This window comes from Heterodontus francisci, chromosome 6 (assembly GCF_036365525.1).
Source record: "Heterodontus francisci isolate sHetFra1 chromosome 6, sHetFra1.hap1, whole genome shotgun sequence".
Taxonomy (NCBI): Eukaryota; Metazoa; Chordata; class Chondrichthyes; order Heterodontiformes; family Heterodontidae; genus Heterodontus; species Heterodontus francisci.
Genome location: NC_090376.1, coordinates 53881452 through 53904955, shown reverse-complemented (window position 1 = coordinate 53904955; position 23504 = coordinate 53881452). Strand labels below are relative to the sequence as shown.

At 41.7% G+C, this 23504-nt stretch overlaps 1 protein-coding gene across 6 annotated transcripts in view; it reads left to right on the top strand.

Moving 5' to 3' along the window:
* Window positions 1–23504, top strand: part of parp4 (poly (ADP-ribose) polymerase family, member 4) — a 245720-nt gene that overhangs the window by 56809 nt on the left and 165407 nt on the right. For 5 of the 6 annotated variants that reach the window (XM_068033698.1, XM_068033697.1, XM_068033693.1 and 2 more), the window contains 4 exons: window positions 7504–7638; window positions 8414–8587; window positions 9477–9637; window positions 20963–21100. In XM_068033698.1, coding sequence (XP_067889799.1) covers window positions 7504–7638; window positions 8414–8587; window positions 9477–9637; window positions 20963–21100 — 608 coding nt within the window. The remainder of the gene's footprint in view (window positions 1–7503; window positions 7639–8413; window positions 8588–9476; window positions 9638–20962; window positions 21101–23504) is intronic. The other variant, XM_068033696.1, reaches the window with a different exon arrangement.

The window sequence follows — 23504 nt, the reverse complement described above, 5'->3', positions numbered from 1 at the left end:
AAAACTGTGGTCCTAGATTTTATAAGTAGGGGCATAGAGTACAAAAGGAAAAAAAGTTTTGCTAAACCAACAAAACCGCTTATTAAGCTGTACTTAGAATATTGCACACAATTTTGGCTGCTGTACATTAGGAAGATCACAAACCGTGCAGGTGCAAGAATACAGCCCTGTTTCACGCCACTCAGGATAGGAAAGGGGTCTGATGAGGCACCGCTATGCTGAATTGTGCCTTTCATATTATCATGGAATGAGGTGATGATACTTAGTAGCTTTGGCGGACATCTGATCTTTGCTAGTAGTCCAAAGAGACCACGTCTGCTGACGAGGTCAAACGCTTTGGTGAGATCAATGAAAGCAACGTAGAGGGGCATCTGTTGTTCGCAGCATTTCTCCTGTAGTTGGCAAAGGGAGAACAACATGTCAATGGTGGATCTCTCTGCTCGAAAGCTGCACTGTGCCTCAGGGTAAACACGCTCAGCCAGCTTCTGGAGTCTGTTTAAAACAACTCTAGCGAAGACTTTCCCCACTATGCTGAGCAGGGAGATTCCACGGTAGTTGTTGCAGTCACTGCGGTCACCCTTGTTCTTATAGAGGGTGATGATATTGACATCATGCATGTCCTGTGGTACTGCTCCCTCATCCCAGCACAGGCGAAGTAGTTCATGGAGTGCTGAGAGTATAGCAGGCTTGGCACTCTTGATTATTTCAGGGGTAATGCTGTCCTTTCCAGGGGCTTTTCCACTGGCTAGAGAATCAGTGGCATCACTGAGTTCCGATTTTGTTGGCTGTTCATCCAGCCCATCCATGACTGGCAGAGACTGGGCTGCATTGAGGGCGGTATCAGTGACAAAATTTCCCCTGGAGTACAGTTCTAGTTGGTGCTCCACCCAGCTGTACATTTGCTTGCGTTGGTCAGTGATCGTGTCCCCTGATTTAGACTTGAGGGGGTGATCATCTTGATGGTTGGCCTAAAAACTCTCAATGCCATCATACATTCCTCTGATGTTTCTGGTATCAGAGGCCAGCTGAAAACAACTGCATAGGTGTTGCCAGTAATCATTAGCACAGCGCCTGGCTGTTCTTTTGTGCAGCACTTCTGGCTACTTTAAGTGCTACGGATGTTAGCTCGCTGGGGGCTTTCTTGTAGTTCAAAAGTGCAGTGCGCTTAGCGGCTATGACAGGTTCCAGCTCTTCAAAGTGAGATTGAAACCAGTCTGCATTCTGCTTCTCATGTTTGCCAAACCTACACTGTTTGGGATCTTCTCACTGCTGCTCTCTCATGCGTTCAAATCTTCAGAAGAAGGAATTTTCCTCCACACAAGGTCAGGGGGCAGGTTGTTCAACCTTGCCTGTCTTAGAGCAAAGACCAAAGTACGGAAGGTCCTCATCAGGGAACTCCTCTTTGCTGACGATGCTGCATTAACATCTCACACTGAAGAGTGTCTGCAGAGACTCATCGACAGGATTGCAGCTGCCTGCAACGAATTTGACCTAACCATCAGCCTCAAGAAAACAAACATCATGGGACAGGGCGTCAGAAATGCTCCATCCATCAATATCGGCGACCACGCTCTGGAAGTGGTTCAAGAGTTCACCTACCTAGGCTCAACTATCACCAGTAACCTGTCTCTTGATGCAGAAATCAACAAGCGCATGGGAAAGGCATCCACTGCTATGTCCAGACTGGCCAAGAAGGTGTGGGGAAAATGGCACACTGACACGGAACACAAAAGTCCGAGTGTATCAAGCCTGTATCCTCAGTACCTTGCTCTATGGCAGGGAGGCCTGGACAACATATATCAGCCAAGAGCAATGTCTCAACTCATTCCATCTTCGCTGCCTCCGGAGAATCCTTAGCATCAAGTGGCAAGACTGTATCTCTAACACAGAAGACCTCGCGGCGGCCAACATCCCCAGCATATACACCCTACTGAGCCAGCGGCTTAGCCATGTGGAAGATGGCAGGATCCCCAAGGACCTATTGTACAGCGTGCTCGTCACTGGTATCAGACCCACTGGCCGTCCTTGTCTCGGCTTTAAAGACGTCTGCAAACGCGATGTGAAGTCCTGTGACATTGACCACAAGTCGTGGGAATCAGTTGCCAGTGATCGCCAGAGCTGGCGGGCAGCCATAAAGGCGGGCTAAAGAGTGGCAAGTCGAAGAGACTTAGCAGTTGGCAGGAAAAAAGACAGAAGTGCAAGGAGAGAGCCAACTGTGTAACAGCCCCGGCAACCAATTTTATCTGCAGCGCCTGTGGAAGAGTTTGTCACTCTAGAAGTGGCCTTTCTATCCACTCCAGGTGCTGCTCCACAAACCACTGACCACCTCTAGGCGCATACCCATTGTCTCTTGAGACAAGGAGGCCAAAGAAGAAGAAGACATTAGGTAGAATGTCAAAGCAATGGATAAAGTGAAGAGGTTCAGTAAAATGGTATTGTGAATGAGAGGCTTTCATAATGAGGTGACATTAGAGACACTGATTTTTTTTTTTCACTAGAACAGCGAAGTTTAAATGAGGCTTTGGAAGGATTTTAATGAAGTCTGTAGAGAGAAACTATTCCCACTTATTGGCATAAGTTTAAATTCATAACTAAAAGAACAAAGGGGTTAGGAGAAATTCTTTTATGTAGAGAGTTGTTCAGACATGGAATGCCTAATCAGAAATTGGTAGAAGCAAAACCATAATAACATAAAAGTAGATAAATATTTTTTTTAAATGGGGAAAGGCCAAAGGAATCAACTGAAGTGATTTGTTCTTTCAGAAAGCTGGCACAGATTGACCTACTTCTATGCTGGAATATACCCATGTTGAAACCACCAGCCATTACTTGCTCTGCAACCACATTTTAAAAAACAGACACTTGAGAGATGTACCTGAGAATGGTTGTCCCCTTCCAAACCCCACAGAATCATAGCTCAGTATAAGTCACGTGTTCAGAAACAGAAGAGGTAATTGAAAAACAAATTAAACTAACCTGGTATGAGATCATGTTTTAGTCTGTAGACTTGTTATTTTGGGTTTCCTTCCCTCCTCAGCTGCTCCAACAATACATGTTGATAGGATCTCAGTATGACTCTTGGAAAGGCTTTGTTTTCTTCAGTTGGTAAAGGCATACAAAACAAGCAACAATCATTACAGGCTGAGTACTGCAACATATCAAGGCCAGCAGAAAGTTTCAAATGCATTGTGCAGTTTCAAGAGATACATTAGTGACAAATACATAAAATACACAGAACAGAAGCAAGCCATTTGGCCCAACAGTTTTATACTGGTGTTTATGCTCCACATGAGCCTCCTTTTGCTCCTTACACCTAACCCCATCAGCCTGCATGGAAACATAGAAAATAGGAGCAGGAGTAGGCCATTTGGCCATTCGAGTCTGCTCTGCCATTCATTATGATGATGGCTGATCATCCAGCTCAGTAACCTGTTCCCGCTTTCTCCCCATACCCTTTGATCCATTTAGACCCAAGAGCTATATCTAACTCCTTCTTGAAAACATACAATGTTTTGGCCTCAACTGATTTCTGTGGTAGCGAATTCCACAGGTTCACTACTCTCTGGGTGAAGAAATTTCTCCTCATCTCAGTCCTGAAAGATTTACCACATATCCTTAGACTATGACCCCTGGTTCTGGACTCCCCCACCATCGGGAACATCCTTCCTGCATCTACCCTGTCGAGTCCTGTTAGAATTTTATAGGTTTCCATGAGATCCCCCCTCACTCTTCTGAACTCCAGCGAATATAATCCTAACCGACTCAATCTCTCCTCATATGTCATTCCCGCCATCCCAGGAATCAGTATGATAAACCTTCGCTGCACTCCCTCTATAGCAAGAACATCCTTCCTCAGATAAGGAGACCAAAACTGCACACAATATTCCAGGTGTAGCCTTCAAGACCCAGTATAATTGCAGCAAGACATCCCTGCTCTTGTACTCTAATCCTCTTACTATGAAGGCCAACATACCATTTGCCTTTTTTACTGCCTGTGGACCTGCACGCTTACCTTCAGTGACTGGTGTACGAGAACACCCAGGTCTCGCTGCGTATTCCCCTCTCTGTTTATAGCCATTCAGATAATCTGCTTTCCTGTTTTTGCTACCAAAGTGGATAACCTCACATTTATCCACATTATACTGCATCTGCCATGCATTAGCCCACACACTCAACTTGTCCAAATCACCCTGAAGCCTCTCTGCATCCTCCTCACAACTCGCCCTCCCACCCAGTTTTCTGTCATCTGCAAATTTGGAGATATTACATTTAGCTCCCTCATATAAATTATTAATAAATATTGTGAATAGCTGAGGTCCTAGCACCGATCCCTGCGGTACTCCACTAGTCGCTGCCTGCCATTCGGAAAAAGACCCACTTATTCCTACTCTTTGTTTCCTGTCTGCCAACCAATTTTCTATCCATCACACACTGCCCCCAATCTCATACGCTTTAATTTTACACGCTAATCTCTTATGTGGGACTCTGTGGAAAGACTTCTCAAAGTCCAAATAAACCACATCCACTGACCCCCCTCATCAACTCTACTAGTTACATCCTCGAAGAATTCTAATAGATTTGTCAAGCATGATTTCCCTTTCGTAAATCCATGCTGATTCTTCCCGATTCTACCACTGTTCTCTAAGTGCTCTGCTATAAAATCTTTGATAATGGACTCTAGAATATTCCCCACTACCAACGTCAGGCTGACTAGTCTATAATTCCCTGCTTTCTCTCTACCTCCCTTTTTAATTAGTGGGGTTACATTAGCTACCCTCCAATCTGTAGGAACTGTTCCAAAGTCTATAGAATCTTGGAAGATGACCACCAATTCATCCACTATTTCTCGGGCCACTTCCTGACGTACTCTGGGATGCATACCATCAGGCCCTGGGGATCTATCGGTCTTCAATCCCATCAATTTCCCAACACCATTTCTCAACTAATACTGATTTCCTTCAGTTCCTCTCGCTCACTAAACCCTGTGTTTCTTAACATTTCTAGTATGATATTTAAGTCCTCATTTGTGAAGACAGAACCAAAGTATGCATTTAGTTGGTCAGCCATTTCTTTATTCCCCATAATAAATTCCCCTGTTTCTGACTGCAAGGGACCTACATTTGTCTTCACCAATCTTTTTCTCTTCCCATACCTATAGAAACTTTTACAGTCAGTTTTCATGTTCCCCGCAAGCTTGCTCTCGTACTCTATTTTCCCCTTCTTAATCAATCCCTTGGTCCTCCTTTGCTGAATTCTAAACTGCTCCCAATCCTCAGGTCTGTTGTTTTTTTCTGGCAGATTTATATGCCTCTTCCTTGGATCTAATGCTATCTCTAATTTCCCTTGTAAGCCATGGTTTGGCTACCTTTCCCGTTTTACTTTTGCGCTAGACAGGGATAAACAATTGTTGCAGTTCATCCATGCGCTCTTTAAATGTTTGCCATCATCCCTTTAAGTAACGTTTCCCAATCCCTCATAGCCAACTCGTGCCTCATAACTTCGTAGTTTCCTTTACTAAGATTCCGGACCCTAGTCTCAGAATCAACGACGTCACTCTCGATCTTGATAAAGAATTCTATCATATTATGGTCGCTCATCCCCAATGGGTCTCACACCACTACATTGTCAATTATTCCTCTCTCATTACACAATACTCAGTCTAGGATGGCCTGTTCTCTAGTTGGTTCCTCAACATATTGGTCCAAAAAACCATCCTATATGCACTCCAAGAATTCCTCTTCTACGGTATTGTGACTAATTTGATTTGTCCAATCTATATGCAGATTAAATTCACCCATAATTACAGATGTTCCTTTATCGCATGTGTCTCTAATTTCTTGTTTAATGCCATTCCCAACATCACTACAGTTTGGGGGTCTATGTACAACCCCCACTAACGTTTTGTGCGACTTAGTGTTTCTCAGCTCCACGCATACAGATTCGACATTGTATAATATCTTTCCTCACTATTGCATTAATTTCCTTTTCAACCAGCAACTCCACTGCTTTTTGTTTTTTGTCTGTCCTTCCTAAATACTGAATACCCCTGGATGTTCATTTCCCAGCCCTGGTCACCTTGCAGCCATGTCTCCATAATCCCGACTATATCATACCCGTTTACATCTATTTGCACGATTAATTCATCCAATTTATTGCCAATGCTCCCTGCGTTAAGGCACAAAGCCTTATGGCTTGTCTTTTTAACATTACTTGTGCCCTTCCCACTATTTTTCACTGTGGCCCTCTTTGATTCTGGCCCTTGATTTCTCTGCCCATCACTTTTCTTATTCCCCTTACTGTCTTTTGTTCTTGTCTTTGATCCCCCCTCCTCTGATTCCTTGCAAAGGTTCCCATCCCCCTTCCATTTTAGTTTAAACCCTCCACAACTGCTCTAGTAAATACTCCCCCTAGGACATCAGTCCCGGTCCTGCCCAGGTGTAACCCGTCTAGTTTGTACTGGTCCCACCTCCCCCAGAACCAGTCCCAATGTCCCAGGAATCTAAAACCTTCTCCCTCACACCATCTCTTCGGCCACGTATTCATCCGACATATCCTGCTATGGCACTGGTAGTAATCCTGAGATCACTACCTTTTGAGGTCCTGCTTGTCAATTTCCTAGCTCCCTTTATTCTGCTTTTAGGACCTCATCCTTTTTTTTAACCTATGTCGTTTGTAGTATAACATTCTGATCCTTTCTCCCCCATAGGTTTATCTAGCTTTCCCTGAAATGCATCTATGCTTTTCATCTGAACTGCAAGTTCTTTTTTTTTCAGCCTGATTAATCTGAGTCCCTGCTTTGTGTACCTCAGGCCCCTTTGCTTCATTCCCCCATTTATGCTGTTATTTTTCGAAAATTACATGATCTCATTAATCTTCCTACCAAAATGCACCCTCTCACATTTATCTATATAGACATTTGTTTGTCAATTATGCACCCATTCTTCAAGTTTATTCATGTCTTCTTGTATTTTGTCACAGTTCTTCTCAGTATTAACTATACCCCTGCCCCCCACGCTCTCCCCCGCCACAATTTGATGTCGTGCGCAAATTTTGATGATATACTTGCAACTCCCGAGTCCAAATTGTTTATGTAAATGGTGAATAACAGTGGTCCTTCACCAATCCCTGTGAAATACCACCTCCCACCTACCGTCAGTCTGAATAACTTTCTTTAACCTCTGCTTTCTGTTTTGAAGTCAGTTTGCCAGTCAGTCTGCGACTTGGCCCCTGACCAGGTGCTAGGACCTTAGGAACCAACTATGGTACCTTATTGAAGGCCTTTTGAAATTCCAGGTATATTACATCTACTATGTTAATTTTGTCTACTCTTTCTATTACATCTTCAAAGAATTCAATAAGGTTGGTCAAACATGAAATTCCCTTTTGGAATCTGTGCTATTGTTTATTGTATTTTCTAAATAGACAACGTGTGAGCTATCTGCTTGGATTTTTACTCCCTCAGGGGTGACTCTTCTCATTCATTTTGTGTTTTCCTGACAACAGCTTATAATCGAGGAAGCTCTGAATACCAGCAGAATTTCAAATGAAGTTGGAGTTTTCGTAGAAATGGTTTGGGCAGAAGCTCAAGGCCATTTAGAAGATCAGTTGATCAGTCCAACCTCCATCACTCTCAATGATGTAAGAGATCGTTTTGTTTAACTTTTCTAGAGCCATTAGAATATATATCAGAAGTGCACTGCATGGTATGATTCTTGAGCTATACAAGCAAGAGCTAATCATAGGGCAGCAGTGAGGCATAATAGTTGGTCTTGTCTTTTGGGGTTTTTTACACTGGATATACTTGGGTTTAGTACTCCTGTAAACAGACCTCATTTTCCTCTATGAACTTTGTCTTTTCAATGCACAATATTTAGGTAAATGTAGTGCGGTCCAGAGATTGAACAGAGAACCCTTCCTGGTATATTCAGCCTTACTGAAATAATCACATGCCATCATATGACCCCTGGCCTTTGGTAGGCATGCTGAATATACATTCCATCAGAAGGTTGTTGGCCAGGGCACCAGAAGGACTCTATGGTTTTCAAATTGTGTTGTGTGATCTTTTACATCGATCTGATCTAATAGAACACACAGATGGGGTCTTGGTTCAGTGTTTTTCCAACACTTCCTCAGTAATGCATTTAAGTATGAGGGTATATTAGGTATTCAGATCTTTCAGTGAGACTTGAAAACACAACCTTCTGGTCCAGAGATGAAAATGTCATTAACTGAACTAAACTGGCACTAAGAAAGTTAAATGTGTGACTCAGAGGGAAAAATTGAAGAAAATGAAGTGATGATGCCATTACAAACCCCATGTCTAAAGTTCAATGACAAAAGTGTGTATTACATTTCACTTAACATTTTACACAGCCGGTTAAATCTGTTCATTACTTTTGTTTGACACTTTTAGGTAACCAGAGCAGAAGGGCTCCTCCTGCAGATGAAAAAAGCTATTGATGATAAAAGTGAGGAAGAAACTTTGAGAGATTTGATGTCTCAATTCTATTCCATTTTGTTAATCAAACCTGAGACTGACTTTAGAGTTAACAAGAGAAAGATATCTGAGAAACAAGATCTCTGTCAGGTAATAACAACTTTGTGTACATTTGCCCAGTGAAGTTGCTGCCGTGCTGATGTAGATAGGTCATTCCTACTTATGAACGACTTGTTCAGGAGTTAGCAGTTAATGAAATAAGCCATTAACAAGTAAGGTTGGTCCAGTGTTTAAATGTTTTGCTACTACATCAAGGATACCAGAAATATCACTTTTTTTTATGGCGACACTCACATGGAAACAATAAGCATGGAGTAGCGTAATGGAATAGCAGAGTCAGGATGGCACCTGTGAATTCCCCTTAGTGAATTACCAATTTGTGTTACTGTCAGGAAAAGTACCTGGGTATTGAACACAGGGAACAAGGAAAAGTCAAAAGATGCTGCATAAAGCAGTTCAAATCACATCTTCAAAGGCCACAGGTTGTCTGCTCTTATCTAGGAAATAAGAGGTTTGGGGAGAACCCCTGGAATGAGACAAAAAAAGTAATTGAAATTACATTATGGGGTCTTAGTGTATGAATACTTAACTCATTTAAATTAAAATGCTGAACATCCCTGCTAAAACAGCAGGGAAAGGAACTTCAGATAAACTTACTAAGCATTTATATCCACAGTGCTATTTTGAAGTCAAATAACTTACAAAACTGCAGTTTTAGTGGGTTAGCCATTGATTTGTTCTGCCTGCTTTTTGTGTGTAAGGGCTATCCTCCACTAGTGCTTTTGCCTGTACAAAAACCAAGGTAAAGAATTCACTCTGCCTAATCATGTGGGACAGGCCAAAAGGAATCAAAGTATAAGATTTATGTGCTTACTGTTAATATATATGTAAAAAAGATCAAGGGAAAAATATGTAGATATAATACAATTTAAAAAGTCTAGAAGATGGGGGATACTGAGTGTTTTTTTTTGTGTTTCAGCTGATAAGGGATGTCCTTAATGCAAGTGAGGCTACTTCATGGACCCCTGTACCTTCATCACTTACTAAATGTCATGCTCTGAGATGTCAGATTGAATATGTTGATCTAAATAGTGATGAATTTCTGCATGTGAAAAATCAGTTATTGAACACCAATAAAAGGTAAAGTTGTATTTAATGTAATATTGGAGTGGTTTGTTTGCTAAGAATTTTTTTCAAATCCTTTTCAGCTCTGACAACTTGCATTCCACAGTGATTATTCATAAACCATCCCAGCACCTCCTGAACAGTCTTGTTCCATAGAATATTGAATCATCTCTGTCTATAGCTATCCTTATAATTTGCAATTTCATTCCCAAATGCAGATTCAGGGTAATCAACACCAACATCAACTGCTTTAACTGGGAGTCTGTTCTATATATCCGCTGCCCTTAAAAGGGAGAAACCATTGTAATCTCAAGTGCTGCCTGAGACTTGCTAATTTTTATCCTTTCTTTGGCAATGAAATTTCAAATCAAGTAACCTCACATCCACATTATTCATCTTCCTGTCATCATTTGAAAGTCCCTTGGTCTTTTCTCTGAAAGCAAACTCAGAGTGTGAGTCTCTCCTAGTTACTCTTCTTTGAACTCTCAATTGATCAATGTTTTTTACAACATAATTACAGTTGAAGAAGACGATTTGACCTACCTAGTTTTATCCATCCAGAGATTCTAAAGTCATCCCACGTAACATCCAGTTGTTTCTTAAATGATCCCAGAGGTTTTGCCTCCACTACTCTTTCAAAAAATTTATTCTTGCATAGCGAGCCAGAATTTGCTGTGAAAATAACGGTGAGGCTAACATCACTCACTGATAATTAACCGCAAGATGGACAGCAACTTCCAGTGAGTGCGTGGTTAAATACAACAATCTAGAAGTTGCTGTATGAGATACACAAAAGCGGCATCCCTCATGACAGTCTCCATTCGAATATATTGAATGGTGTGATGTTCCCCTGGACTGATGTTGTAAATGCAGACTAAATTCGTCACAGAAAGTTGGAGCTTTTTTTATTGCAGTCTAAAGGACCCTTTTAATAGCATGGTCAGTCTTAATTACTTGCAAAGAACCTCACTGGTGTTGGAAATGAACTTTTACAAGTGTGTAGTCTCATTCCTTCAGCTTTTAATTATTGGAGATTTATTTGAAAAAAATTAACTTTTTTTTACTTTCCATTTCTGTCTTTTATCTCTCTCGTGCTTGCTCTCGCTCTCTCTCTAACTTAATCCATTCTTTCCTTCCTGCTCTTTGTATTTCACTTTTTGTGCCTGGTTTGACATTGAATTCATTATTCTAATTAATACTGCCTGGGTTAAAACTCTGCACTGCTCATTAACAATTCTTCAATCGTTACACAGTTGCTTGTCCGCTTCATACAAGATGCCCTGTAAAAGGTGTCACGCCATTCAGATGTCCCACTGAAAGCAACTTGCTCTGCAAAAGCTTATTTGTTCACTGCTCATAGTAAAGTCCAGCCCATTCTCATGAATACAATCTGTCCTAAAGGCACCTTTTCCTAATTTGAATCTATGCCACCTGCCAGTTTAATTTCAAGTTATTTTCTGGATTAAGTTTTTCTATAACCTTCACAGTCTTATCACAGGGGGTGGTTGTAAATGGAGTGCATCGCAAACAGAGTGTAAAAGTTCGTGTCTGGCAAAAGAAAAAAATGTAAAACAAATTTTAATGATATATCTAATATAAACAATCTAGACGAAAGCATGGCTGAGGAGGTTGTGTGTCTGCACTGCAGTATGTGTAAGTTTATGGACAGCAAGACTATCCCGAGTGAACACATCTGCAGTAGATGTCTCCATCGTGAATCTCTCCAGCTAAGAGTTATTGAGCTGGAGTGTGAGTAGGAGACACTTCACATAAGCGAGGGGGAGGTGAAGTATCTGGACATTTTGTGCCAGACCTTAGTCTTGCCTTGTAGAGATGTGCAGGATCACAACAGGGTTCGTGTAACCAAAAGTGTACAGAGTAAGGGAGCCCAGATGAGATAGAGAACAAGGATCCACAGAAACTAATCATCTCAAACAGGTACATTGTACTTGCTACCTGTGAGGATAAGGGTAAAGACTGTCCAGAGGTCAGCCAGAATGCTGAACAAGGTACCATAGAGCAGGAGATTGTCCGAAGTGGGGAGGAGGGGAAGTGCAATGTAGTAGTTATAGGGGATTCAATAATTAGGGAGAATGGATAGCAGACTTGAAAGCAGGATCGAGAGTCCCACAGGTTATCTTGCTTACTTGCTACCAGGGTGAGGGACCTGTTGAATTGGAGAGGGAGGGAGAGGATCCATGTTGGTACCAACGACATAGGGCAGAGTTGACAAGAGGTCTTGTTTTGAGAGTATCAGGAACGAGAAGCTAAATTAAAGAACAGGACCTCAAGGGTTATAACCCCTGGATTATTACCTGAGCCACGTGCAAATTGCCATAGGGATAAGCAGATTAGAGAAGTGAACATGTGGCTGAAGAAGTGGTGTCGGAAAGAGGAGTTATATTTCATGGAATACTGGCACCAATACGCAAGCAGAAACTGTACCATTGCGACGGGATGCACCTGAACCGGGCTGGGAGCAGGGTCCTAGTAGAAAGGATAAATAGGGCAATCACAAGGATTTAAACTAGTAAATAGGGCAGGGAGGGCTTAAGTTGAAAAAATTAGGATAAATAATTGTTCCACAACAAACGAAAGGGAAGAGAGTAGAGTTATAGGCAGAAATTGTGCTTTAGGCACTAAAGGTAAAAGGAAAACCAAAAGATTTAAGTAAAATAAATCTATGAGTAAAACATTGGAGCAGAAGGACAGTTTAGGGTATGTGACCTAAATAATTTTTCACACAAATGCACAGAATATAAGGAACAAATTGAATGAATTTCGGGTACAAATTCACCTGGGAGGGTATGACACTGTAGCCATTAATGAGTCAAGTTTGCAAGGCATCAGGACTGGGAATGAAATACATCAGTTCATCAGTTTACCAGTTTGTAAGGGAAAGTGGTACAGGGCAAGGAGTAGCCTTAGTGATTATGAATGAAATAACTTCCATAATATCAGAGGATATAACAAGAGGTAAGCAGGCAGTGGAGATTTTATGGATAGAATTAAGCTGTAGAAAAGGATTTAAGACTGTTGTGGGAGTTGTGTAGCAGCTCTGAAGTGGCAGAATGTATACATGCAGAGATTATCCCAAGATAGTCTATAAATATATCAATGGGAAGAGGATAACCAGGGAAAGAGTAGGACCCATTAGGGACCAAGGGGGAAATTTGTGGGTGGAGCCAGAGGACATTGGTAGGGTGTTGAACGAATACTTCACATCTCTCTTCACCCAAGAGAATGAGGAAGTAGATATGGAACTCAGAGAGAGACTGTGAGGTTCTTGAGCAAATTGTCAGAGAGTGACAAGGTATTGGAGGTTTTGGCAGGCTTAAAAGTGGACAAATCTGCAGGCCCGGACGATTTGTGTCCCAGGATGCTATGGGAGGTGAGGGTGGAGATTGCAGGGGCTCTGACCCAAATTTTTAATTCCTCTCTGGCCACGGGGGAGGTGCCAGAGGACTGGAGAACAGCTAATGTGGTCCCACTATTTAAGAAAGGTTGTAGAGATAAGCCAGGGAACTACAGACCAGTGAGTCTCACGTCAGTGGTCGGGAAACTATTGGAGAAAATTCTGAAGGAGAGAATCTATCTCCACTTGGAGAGGCAAAATTTGATTGGGAATAGTCAGCATGGCTTTGTCAGAGGGAGATCATGCCTAACAAATTTGATTGAATTTTTTGAGCATGTGGCCAGGTGTGTAGATGAGGGTAGTGCGGTTGATGTAGTTTACATGGATTTCAGCAAAGCCTTTGACAAGGTCCCACATGGGAGACTTATCAAGAAAGCAAATGCACATGGGATACAGGGTAACTTGATAAGGTGGATTCAAAATTGGCTTAGCTGTAGGAGACAGAGTGATGACAGATGGCTGTTTTAGTGACTGGAAGCCAGTGTCCAGTGGCGAACCTCAGGGAGCTGTGCTGGGTCCCCTATTGTTTCTCATTTATATAACTAGATGACTATGTGGGGGGTAGGATCAGTAAGTTTGCGGATGACACAAAGATTGGCCGAGTGGTTAACAGTGAGGTGGAGTGTCTTAGGTTACAGGAAGATATAGACGGGATGGTCAAATGGGCAGAAAAGTGGCAGATGGAATTTAACGCTGAAAAGTGTGAGGTGATACACTTTGGAAGGAGTAATGTGACATGGAGGTATTCAATGAATGGCCTGACACTGGGAAGTTCCGAGGAACAAAGGGACCTTGGCATGCTTGTCCATAGATCTCTGAAGGCAGAAGGGCAGGTTAATAGGGTGGTGAAAAAGGCATGTGGGACACTTGCCTTTATCAATCAAGGCATAGATTACAAAAGCAGGGAGGTCATGTTGGAGTTGTATAGAACTTTGGTAAGGCCACAGCTGGAGTACTGTGTGCAATTCTGGTCACCACATTATAGGAAGGATGTGATTGCATTGGAGTGGGGTGCAGAGGCGATTCACCAGGATGTTGCCTGGGATGGAACATTTAAGCTATGAAGAGAGGTTGGATGGGTTTGGGTTGTTTTCACTGGAGCAGAGAAGACTGAGGGGTGACCTGATCGAGGTGTACAAGATTGAGGGGCATGACAGGGTGGATAGGGAGCAGCTGTTCCCCTTAGTTGAAGGGTCAGTTACGAGGGGTCACAAGTTTAAGGTGAGGGGCGGGAGGTTTAAGGGGGATTTGAGGAAGAACTTTTTTACCCAGAGGGTGATGACGGTCTGGAATGCCCTGCCTGGGAGGGTGGTAGAGGCGGGTTGCCTCACATCCTTTAAAAAGTGCCTGGATGAGCACTTGGCCCATAGCCTTTAATGTTATGACGTGCTAAGTGCTGGCAAATGGGATTAGGTAGACAGGTCAGGTGTCTTTAATGCATCGATGCAGACTCGATGGGCCGAAGGGCCTCTTCTGCACTGTATTATTCTGTGATTAGCCAAGCATGTAACAAAGGCAGAGTGGTTTTAATAGGGAATTTTAACTAGCATACAGATTGAATAAACTGACTAGCTCATGAATGTGTTCAGAACAGTTTTCTGCAATTATATGTTCTAGACCAACAAAGGAGCATGCCATTAGTAGTGTGTTGTGACCTAGATTTACTTAACAGCCTAACAGTACATGAGCATTTACCCAACAGCAATCATAATATGATCGAGTTCAATGTACTGTTGGAAAAAAGAAATGTGAAACAGCTACTAATGATGGAATCTTAACATCATAAGCCCACATACGGGGGATGGGAGGGAGGGGGGGGCTGGCAGCTGTTGAGGAAATCATTTGTAATTGAAGTGGGCTTTGCTGCAGCTGTTTAACTAAGCCACAGCATTAGCATCCCGATTCTGGGTTTCCTGCCCAATGACCGAGGGCAGGCATGATGACGCACTGCATCTGGCAAAGGAAGGATTTCTAGCTAAAGCGACCCCAGTAGGGGTCAGAATGGCTGAACTATATATTGAGGCTTCAGGAACCATAGGAGTTGAAAGGAGACCTGGGAAGGCTATTTCTCCACTGTCCCACCCCCGAGTCTCTGACTCACCTGGAGGTCCTGCTGCAGGATCTGAGGGACTTAAGTGAAGTGATACCCAAAGACGGGAGGAAGAGGCCTGCCTCTCAAACCAAGCAGGTGTGTACAAAAGTGGCCAGGGAAATGAGCAGCAGGAATGTGGTCCTCGAACCTGCATATAGTGCTCCAAGATGTTCAACTGCCTCAGGAGGGCAGGAAAGGTGAAGAACATAGCACTTTCAGGTGCCAACCTCCCACAGACTGTGTCTTTCCCAGCATTAACATGCACAACACTCCTCAGACCAACATACCTTGCAGCTGCACTCATTCCTGTCTCTCAAAACGCCTCCTCACAACCCTATCTGAACAGCCAACACTGACACTCACTCTCATCCTTGTGCCATCTCACACTCGTGCCCCACAGTTCAGAATGTGGCCTCAATTCCAGTTTCCTGTCTGCCTGTCATAACTCTTGACTCCCTTGTCTATCAAGAATCTATCAAACTCAGGCTGAAGTCTGTGGTTGCACGACTTTCCTTTGGTGGTCCTGAGGCTTTGGGTTTGAAATTGTGGACACTGATTTGGTGGTTCTCCGGGCGGCATCAGTGCGGCTAATTTCCTTCGAGAGTGGGTTTCTGTGTTCTTTACGGAAAGTTCTCCAATCTCAGTAGTTCCCCCATCATGCTTAAGTCATCAAGCACAGTGAGCATCGATCGGTGAACAGACTAACACAAACACAGATCAATTAAACCACTGAACATTACAGTTTGCAACAGGGAATATGCCTCTGTGCTCACGGTCAGCAGGCAGAGTTTGAAGCTTGCAAGGTTTGAGTGGTTCGTCTCCACCAGTTTAATATTCAGGTTTCCAGCTGATGGATTTAAAAAAAGTTATCATTCAATCTAGCAGCACCTTTTTGTGACTAGAGCACAGTCTCAGAAGTGCTGTGAGCACTAACCTCTCACATCGGCAAGGCAGCAGCTGTTCAATTTCATTATTTGAAGGCTTCCCAGCCTGTCAGTTCACTGAAAAAGTGCTCCCCACTGCGCTGTCACCTCATTGACCCTGTCAAGTACCACACAGCTTGGGAAACCCATGCACTGGCTGTTAAAGCCTGGAATCTGGGTTAAATTCGGAGTGAATTGGGGTATTAAATATTTCAATTACTTACCTAAAAAATCAACTGCAAACCTGCCTGGATTAAACCCGGAAGTGGGTGGGATCATATAGAGTTTCCAACCTGGCTTTTTGGGGCTTTAACCCCTAAGCCTGCACCTGACCTGCCCCCTCCACTGCCGGAAGTTAAGATTTTGCCCAAGGTTATAGATTTAGTTAAGGCTGACTTCAATGCAATGAGACAGCAACTGTTTACTGTAAATTGGACAAATCCTTTAGTGGGTAAAACGACAGATCAGTGGGAGGTGTTCAGAAAAGTTATGATACAGAATCAGTTTATACCCCTAAGAGGCAAGAGCTCTACTTGCCAAGAAAAACGGCCATGAGGAATAAGAGATGAGACAACATAAAACTAAAAGAAAAGCAGAAAGAAATGTAAAATATAGCACAGATCTTCGCAAATGGGTGGGATGTAAAGAACAGCAAAGGGTGACAAAACAGACAGTAAAAACTACAAAAAGGAGTATGTAAAGAAACTTGCAAGGTATCAAAACCAACACAAAAATTTACAATTTATGTAGTGTATTTGGATTTCCAAAAGACATTTGATAAAGTGCCACATAAAAGGTTACTACACAAGGTAAGAGCTCATGATTAAAAGATTAGCATGGATAGAGGATTGGCTAGCTAACAGCAAACAGAGAGTCAGGATAAATGGGTCATTTTCAGGTCGGCAAACTGTAACTAGTTGGGTGCCACAGGGATCAGTGCTGGGGCCTTAACTACAATCGATATTAATGACTTGGATGAAGGGGCAGAGTGTATTGTAGCCAAATTTGCTGACAATACAAAAATAGGTCGAAAATCAAGTTGTGAGGAGGACACAGAGTCTGCAAAAGGATATAGACAGGTTAAGTAAGTGGACAAAAATTTGACAGATGGAGTATAGTGTGAGAAAATGTGAGGTTGTCCACTTTAATGGGAAGAATCAAAAAGCAGAATTTTATTTGAACAAAGACAGTGTGCAGAATGCTGCAGAACAAAGGAATCTTGGTGTCCTCATACATAAATCACAAAAAGTTAGCATGCAGGTACGGCAATTAATTAGGAAGGCAAATGGAATGTTGGCCTTTATTGCAAGGGAGATGAAATATAAAAGTAAGGAATTCTTGCTACAGCTGTACAGGACGTTGGAGAGACCACACTTAGGGTTTTTTTGATCTCCTTATTTAAGGAGGGATATACTTGCATTGGATGCAGTTTAGAGAAGGTGTGCTAGGTTGATTCCTGTGATTAAGGGGTTGTCTTGTGAGGAAAGGTTGAGCCTATAGTCATTCTTCTTTAGAAGAATGAGAGGTGATCTTATTGAAACATATAAGATTCTGAGGGGGCTTGACAGGTTCAATGCTCAGAGGATGTTTCCCCTCATGGATGAATCTAGAACTGGAGGGCAGGTTTCCAAAATAAGTAGAGAGGAGGAGGAATTTCTTCTCTGAGGATTGTAAACTTTGGAATATTTATTTATTTAGAGATACAGCACTGAAACAGGCCCTTCGACCCACTGAGTCTGTGCCGACCATCAACCACCCATTTATACTAATCCTACATTAATCCCATATTCCTACCCCATCCCCACCTTTCCTCAATTCCCCTACCACCTACCTATACTAGGGGAAATTTATAATGGCCAATTTACCTATCAACCTGCAAGTCTTTGACTGTGGGAGGAAACCGGAGCACCCGGCGAAAACCCACGCAGTCACAGGGAGAACTTGCAAACTCTATTCTACCCCAGACAGCAGTGGAGACTGGGTCATTGGATATATTCAAGGCTGAGTTAGATGCTTGATCTACAAGGGAGAAAGGGGCTATCCTTGGGACTCGGCGGGCTCCCAAGAAGCCATGGCTAAACTGAAGTCAGTGGGATCAAAAAATGGGGGAGTGGGGCTGGGTGAGTTGCTCCTGCAGAGAGGCGGCACAGACACGATGGGCTGAATGGCCTCCTTCTGTGCTGTAACCATTCTATGATTCCCCGGGCAGGCAGGAAAGTGGAGTTAAGGCCTCAGAGATCAGCTATGATCTTATTGAATGGCAGAGGAGGTTCAAGCGGCCAAATGACCTATTCCTGCTCCTATTTCTTATACTATGTTTTTCTGTTCTTCATATGGACTTCCAGTAGGCATTTGATAAAGTCCATAAGAGACTGTTAACAAAATTGAAGCCCATGGGATTGAAAACAAATTATTGACCTGGTTAGGCAATTGGCTGAGTGGCAGGAGACAGAAAGTAGGAATAATGAGCAGGTACTCTACTTGATAGGATGTGACTAGTGTCAAGGATCTGTATTGGGTCCTCAAATATTCACTATATTTGTTAACAATTTAGATGAAGGAATAGAAAGCCACAGATCCCATTTTGCCAATGACAAAGGTGGCATTGTAAATAGTGTACTTGGAAACATAAAATTACAAAGGAATACTAATAGATTAACTGAATGGGGAAAAATTGTGTTTTCAATGTAGGCAAATGTAAAGTCATCCACTTTGGATCTGAAAAGGATAGAACAGCGTACTTTCTAAATGGTGATAAGCTTGAAACAGCAGAGGTCCAGAGAGACTTGCAGGTCCATGTATATAGATAAGTAAAATATCATGAACAGGTACAGCCAATAATCAAAAAGGTTAATGGAATGCTGGTCTTTACATCTAGAAGACTAGAGGGTCGAAGTTATGCTACAACTGTAGCCCTGGTTAAACCACCCCTAGAATACTGTGAGTAGTTCTGGACACTACACCCAGGGAAGGATACATTGGCTTTGGAGGGAGTGCAACGTAGAATTACTGGAATTATACCTGGACTCTATGGGTTAAATTTCAAGAAGAAATTACACAAACTAGGATTGTATTCTCTGGAATTTCTGAAGAAGGGTTACTGACCTGAAACGTTAACTCTGCTTCTCTCTCCACAGCTGATGCCAGACCTGCTGAGTATTTCCAGCATTTCTTGTTTTTATATTGTATTCTCTGGAATTTAGAAGGTTATGGGGTGCTTTGATCGAAAGTTTTCAAGATATTAAGAGGAATAGATAGAACCTAATTTAGCTGGTTGGAGATTCTGAGGCTTGATGTAAAAATTAGAGCCAAACCTTTCAGGAGTGAAATTAGGAAACACAAAGGGTGGTAGGAGTGTGAATTCCTTTCTGCACATGTCAATTGATGCTAGATCGATTGTTAATTTTAGTTTTGAGATTGATAGATTTCCGTTCACCAGAGGTATTAAGGGATATGGGGCAAAAGTAGGTATATGGAGTTAAGTTGCAGATCAGCCATGACCTCATTGAATGGTGGAATAGGCTCAAAGAGCTAAATGGACAACTCCTGTTCTTACGGTCACCTCTCGGTGACCTCCTTTCCATCCTGGAAAGCCCAAATCTGTCAAGGATTTCCTCATAACTGAGACTGCAACACTGGGGATTAGATTTGTGGCTCTTTTTTGCACAATCTACTGCACTTGAATGTTTGCCTTGCTTTTTTTTGAGCAGGCCTTAGCACAGTATTCAAGGTACAGTCTTACTGAAACGCTATTAAGTTGGACCATTACCTCATGACTTGTATTCTACTATTTTGCAATGTAATGTATCATCCTATTGGATTTGATGATTGCAGCTGTGCATTGGTTGGTCATGTTTAACATTGAATCCACTAAGCCTCTTCGGTCACTTTCAACTTCATTCTTTGTTATTTCCATATCATTCATGGAGTACACATGCTAGCTTTTTTCTTCGCTTGTACTTTTCATTTGTCTGTTAAATTTCATTTGCCTATTTATATATCTTGTCTAACTCCTTCTGTAGTTTAGGGGCTGCCTCTTGTTTGATCACATCTGTAAATTTGAGTTTCTGATTCAAGGTAATTAATGTAGTTTAGAAAAACCAGTGATTCCAGCACTGAACCCTGAGGCACCTACTCAGTACTTCCCCTTGCACACCCCTCATGCTGATATAACTTCACTAATGAGTACTCATTGTTTCCTACCCTTCAAAGAGTTTCTTATCTATTCTCACGATTTACTCCAAATCCCCATAGCACTATATTTAATTAATAGTCTCCATCTGTAAAGTCAAAGCATGAAAAGTGTGCAAGCACAGTACCACACAAAATGCAGCCAACTGGGACATTGTGGATAGTAGGAATTAGACACAAACATGCAGGATGCATTATGAGGACAATATAGTTGAAGATATAAAATATTAGAATTGACTTTATTGATTTGAATGCAATAGCTTCAGTGTGATGTTATTTATGAATGTTTTATCATGGTGAATATTAATGGTTGATTCTTATTAATCCTTAGAAATTTTGGTTGGGACCCCACAATCCAGAACTAACCTTCCCAAGGGTATCTAAAATTCTGAATATGGTTTTTTTTTCCGATGTACTTGTAGGGTGATGGCCATCGAGATAGCATTTGGATATATTTAGAGTTAACAAACTGTAGTCATGGTAAAATTGTATATTTTAATAAAATGACATGGACTTTGCCCTTTCAACTGTCAATCGTAAAGTGAAAAAACCTGTATTCCACGTAGATTGAAAGAGGAACAGATCTATAATAGTGTGAAAATATAACTACAGATCTATAATAGTATACAAATATAACCAACTCTAATCATTTTCATCTACTTGCAATGCATTCATAAGTTTTTAGTGTGTACAATTCTGAACTTATTTGTTTTTTCCAGTAGTTATTCAGTCAAGATTTTGCAGATTTTTCGTGTTGCTAGACTAAGTGAAACTAAAAATTTTCAAAGCCAACTGGGCAATATTCAGCAACTGTACCATGCCTCTTCTGGGAGCAACTTTGTTGGTATATTGTCTCGGTAAGTGTGAGGTTAAGTAACTTATGAGTTTTATATAGGTGTGCTTTTTAACTTGCACCATCTGTTGTGACTGTAATAAGTTTGATCTGTTGGTTAAAAAAAATGAACATACCATAAAGTATGAAAGAGACCAATTAGTCTATCAAGCTTGTTACATCCCTGCATGACACAACTTCAAGACATCATCATGTAAGTTCTTTCCCATCTCTTTCTCTCCATCATTTTCTCTCTCACACACATCAATACACACACAAACTAATGAGAAATAAGTAAAAACCTTGGACCAATTTAGGAAAAATCGAAGTAATTCCTCTTGATGGGTGACAGAACTCCCAAAGGTTCACCCATTTTCTATATGTTTGCAGAAATTGTTTGCTTCATCTTAATGCTTTCAGTGAATGTACCAGCAACTTTTTCCAGAGGTTGACACCTCAGCAGAAAGAATTACCTAGGCTTAACCTAGTTCCATGCTTGCGTAAGTTATTCTTGTGTCCCATGGTTCTCTGAACCCATTTATCTTAATTGCCTTATTCATAGGACCTGAAAGTCAATGCTTTTCCATCCCCAGCCCCCTCGGTTTGTCCTTGATTCTAAGGTCCCTTAAACTAGGTATTAATCAAGTGGCCTTCCTCTGAACCTTTTCTAAAATCTCTGTATTCCTATCATTTTAGGAGACTAAAACTAATTTTCTAAATGTGGCCTGAATAAGGCCTTATACAAAGAAAAGATAGTATGTCTTGTTTTATATTTAAATGTCTTGATAATACGTCTTAACACTTTTTTTTCCACATGACTTAAGAACATAACGGGAAATAAGAGCCAGAATAGGCCATTTGGCCCTTTTGAGCCTATTCTGCCATTCAATAAGACCATGGCTGCTCTGCCACCTCAACCTCACCTTCCTGCACTATTCCAATATCCCTTAATTCCCTTAGTATCATAAAGCTATCGACCCCTGTCTTGAATATATTCAATGACGAAGCATCCACAGTCCTCTGGGTTAGGGATGTCCAAAGGTCCACAATCCTTTGAGTAGGGACATTTCTCCTCATCTCAGTCCTAATTCCTTATTCTGAGACTATGGTCTCTAGTTCAATACTGCTCAGCCAGGGGAGATACACTCCAGTATCTATCCCATCAAGCTGCATGAGAATTTTTAATGTTTCAATCTTCCACATTCTAGGGAATATAGGCCCATTTTACTCAATCTTTCCTCATGGACAACCCCCTCAACCCAGCAATCAGTCTAGTGAACCTTTGTTGCACACTCTCTAAGGCTAGTAAATCCTTCCTTAGGTAAGGAGATCAAAACTATACTTAGTGCTCTAGGTGTGATCTCATCAAGGCACTATACAATTGCAGTAAGATTTCTTTACTCTTATACTCCAATCCCTTTGTAATAAAGGCAAACATACTTTTTACTTTACTAATTGCTTGCTTTACCTGCAAGTTAATTTTTAGTGATTATTCAACAAGGACACTCAAGTCTTTCTGAATGCCAACAATTCCGAGTCTTTCACCATTTAGATATTCTGCTTTTCCATTTTCCTTCCAAAGTGGATAACTTCACATTTCCCCATATTACATTCCATCTGCCATGTTCTTGCCCATTCACTTAACCCTGTCTATATATCTTTACATCCTGGTCACAGCTTACTTTCCCACTAACTTTGTATCGTTAGCAAACTTTGATACATTACACTCGGTCCCCTCATCTAAGTCATAAGAACATAAGAAATAGGAGTATGAGTAAGCCATATTGGTCTCGAGCTTGCTCTGCCATTCAATAAGATCATAACTGATCTGATCTTGACCTGAGCTCCATTTTCCTACCTGTTCCCCATAGCCCTTGACTCCCCTATAGTTGAAGAATCTGTCTGTCTCAGCCTTAAATATATTCAATGACTCAGCCCCCACAGCTCTGTGGTGAATAGAGAATTCCAAAGATTCATGACACTCTGGGAGAAGAAATTCCTCCTCTTGCTGTCTTAAATGGGCAACTGCATATTCCGGAACTATGCCCTCTAGTTCAAGATTGCCCCACAAGAGAAAGCATCTACCCTGTCAAGCCCGCTCAGAAACTTATATGTTTCAATAAGATCACCTCTCATTCTTCTAAACTCCAATGAGCATAGGCCCAACCTGCTCAACCTTTTCTCATAAGACAACCCCTTCATCTTGGAATCAGCCTAGTGAACCTTCTCTGAACTGCCTCCAATGCAAGTATATCCCTCCTTGAATAAGGAGAGGCACTATACAATTGCAGTAAGGCTTCTTTACTCTTCTACTGATGCCCTGTATAGTTGTAGCAAGACTTCCCTACTTTTATACTCCATTCCCTTTTGCAAAAAAGGCCAACATTCCATTTGCCTTACATACTAACTTTCTGTGATACATGTACGAG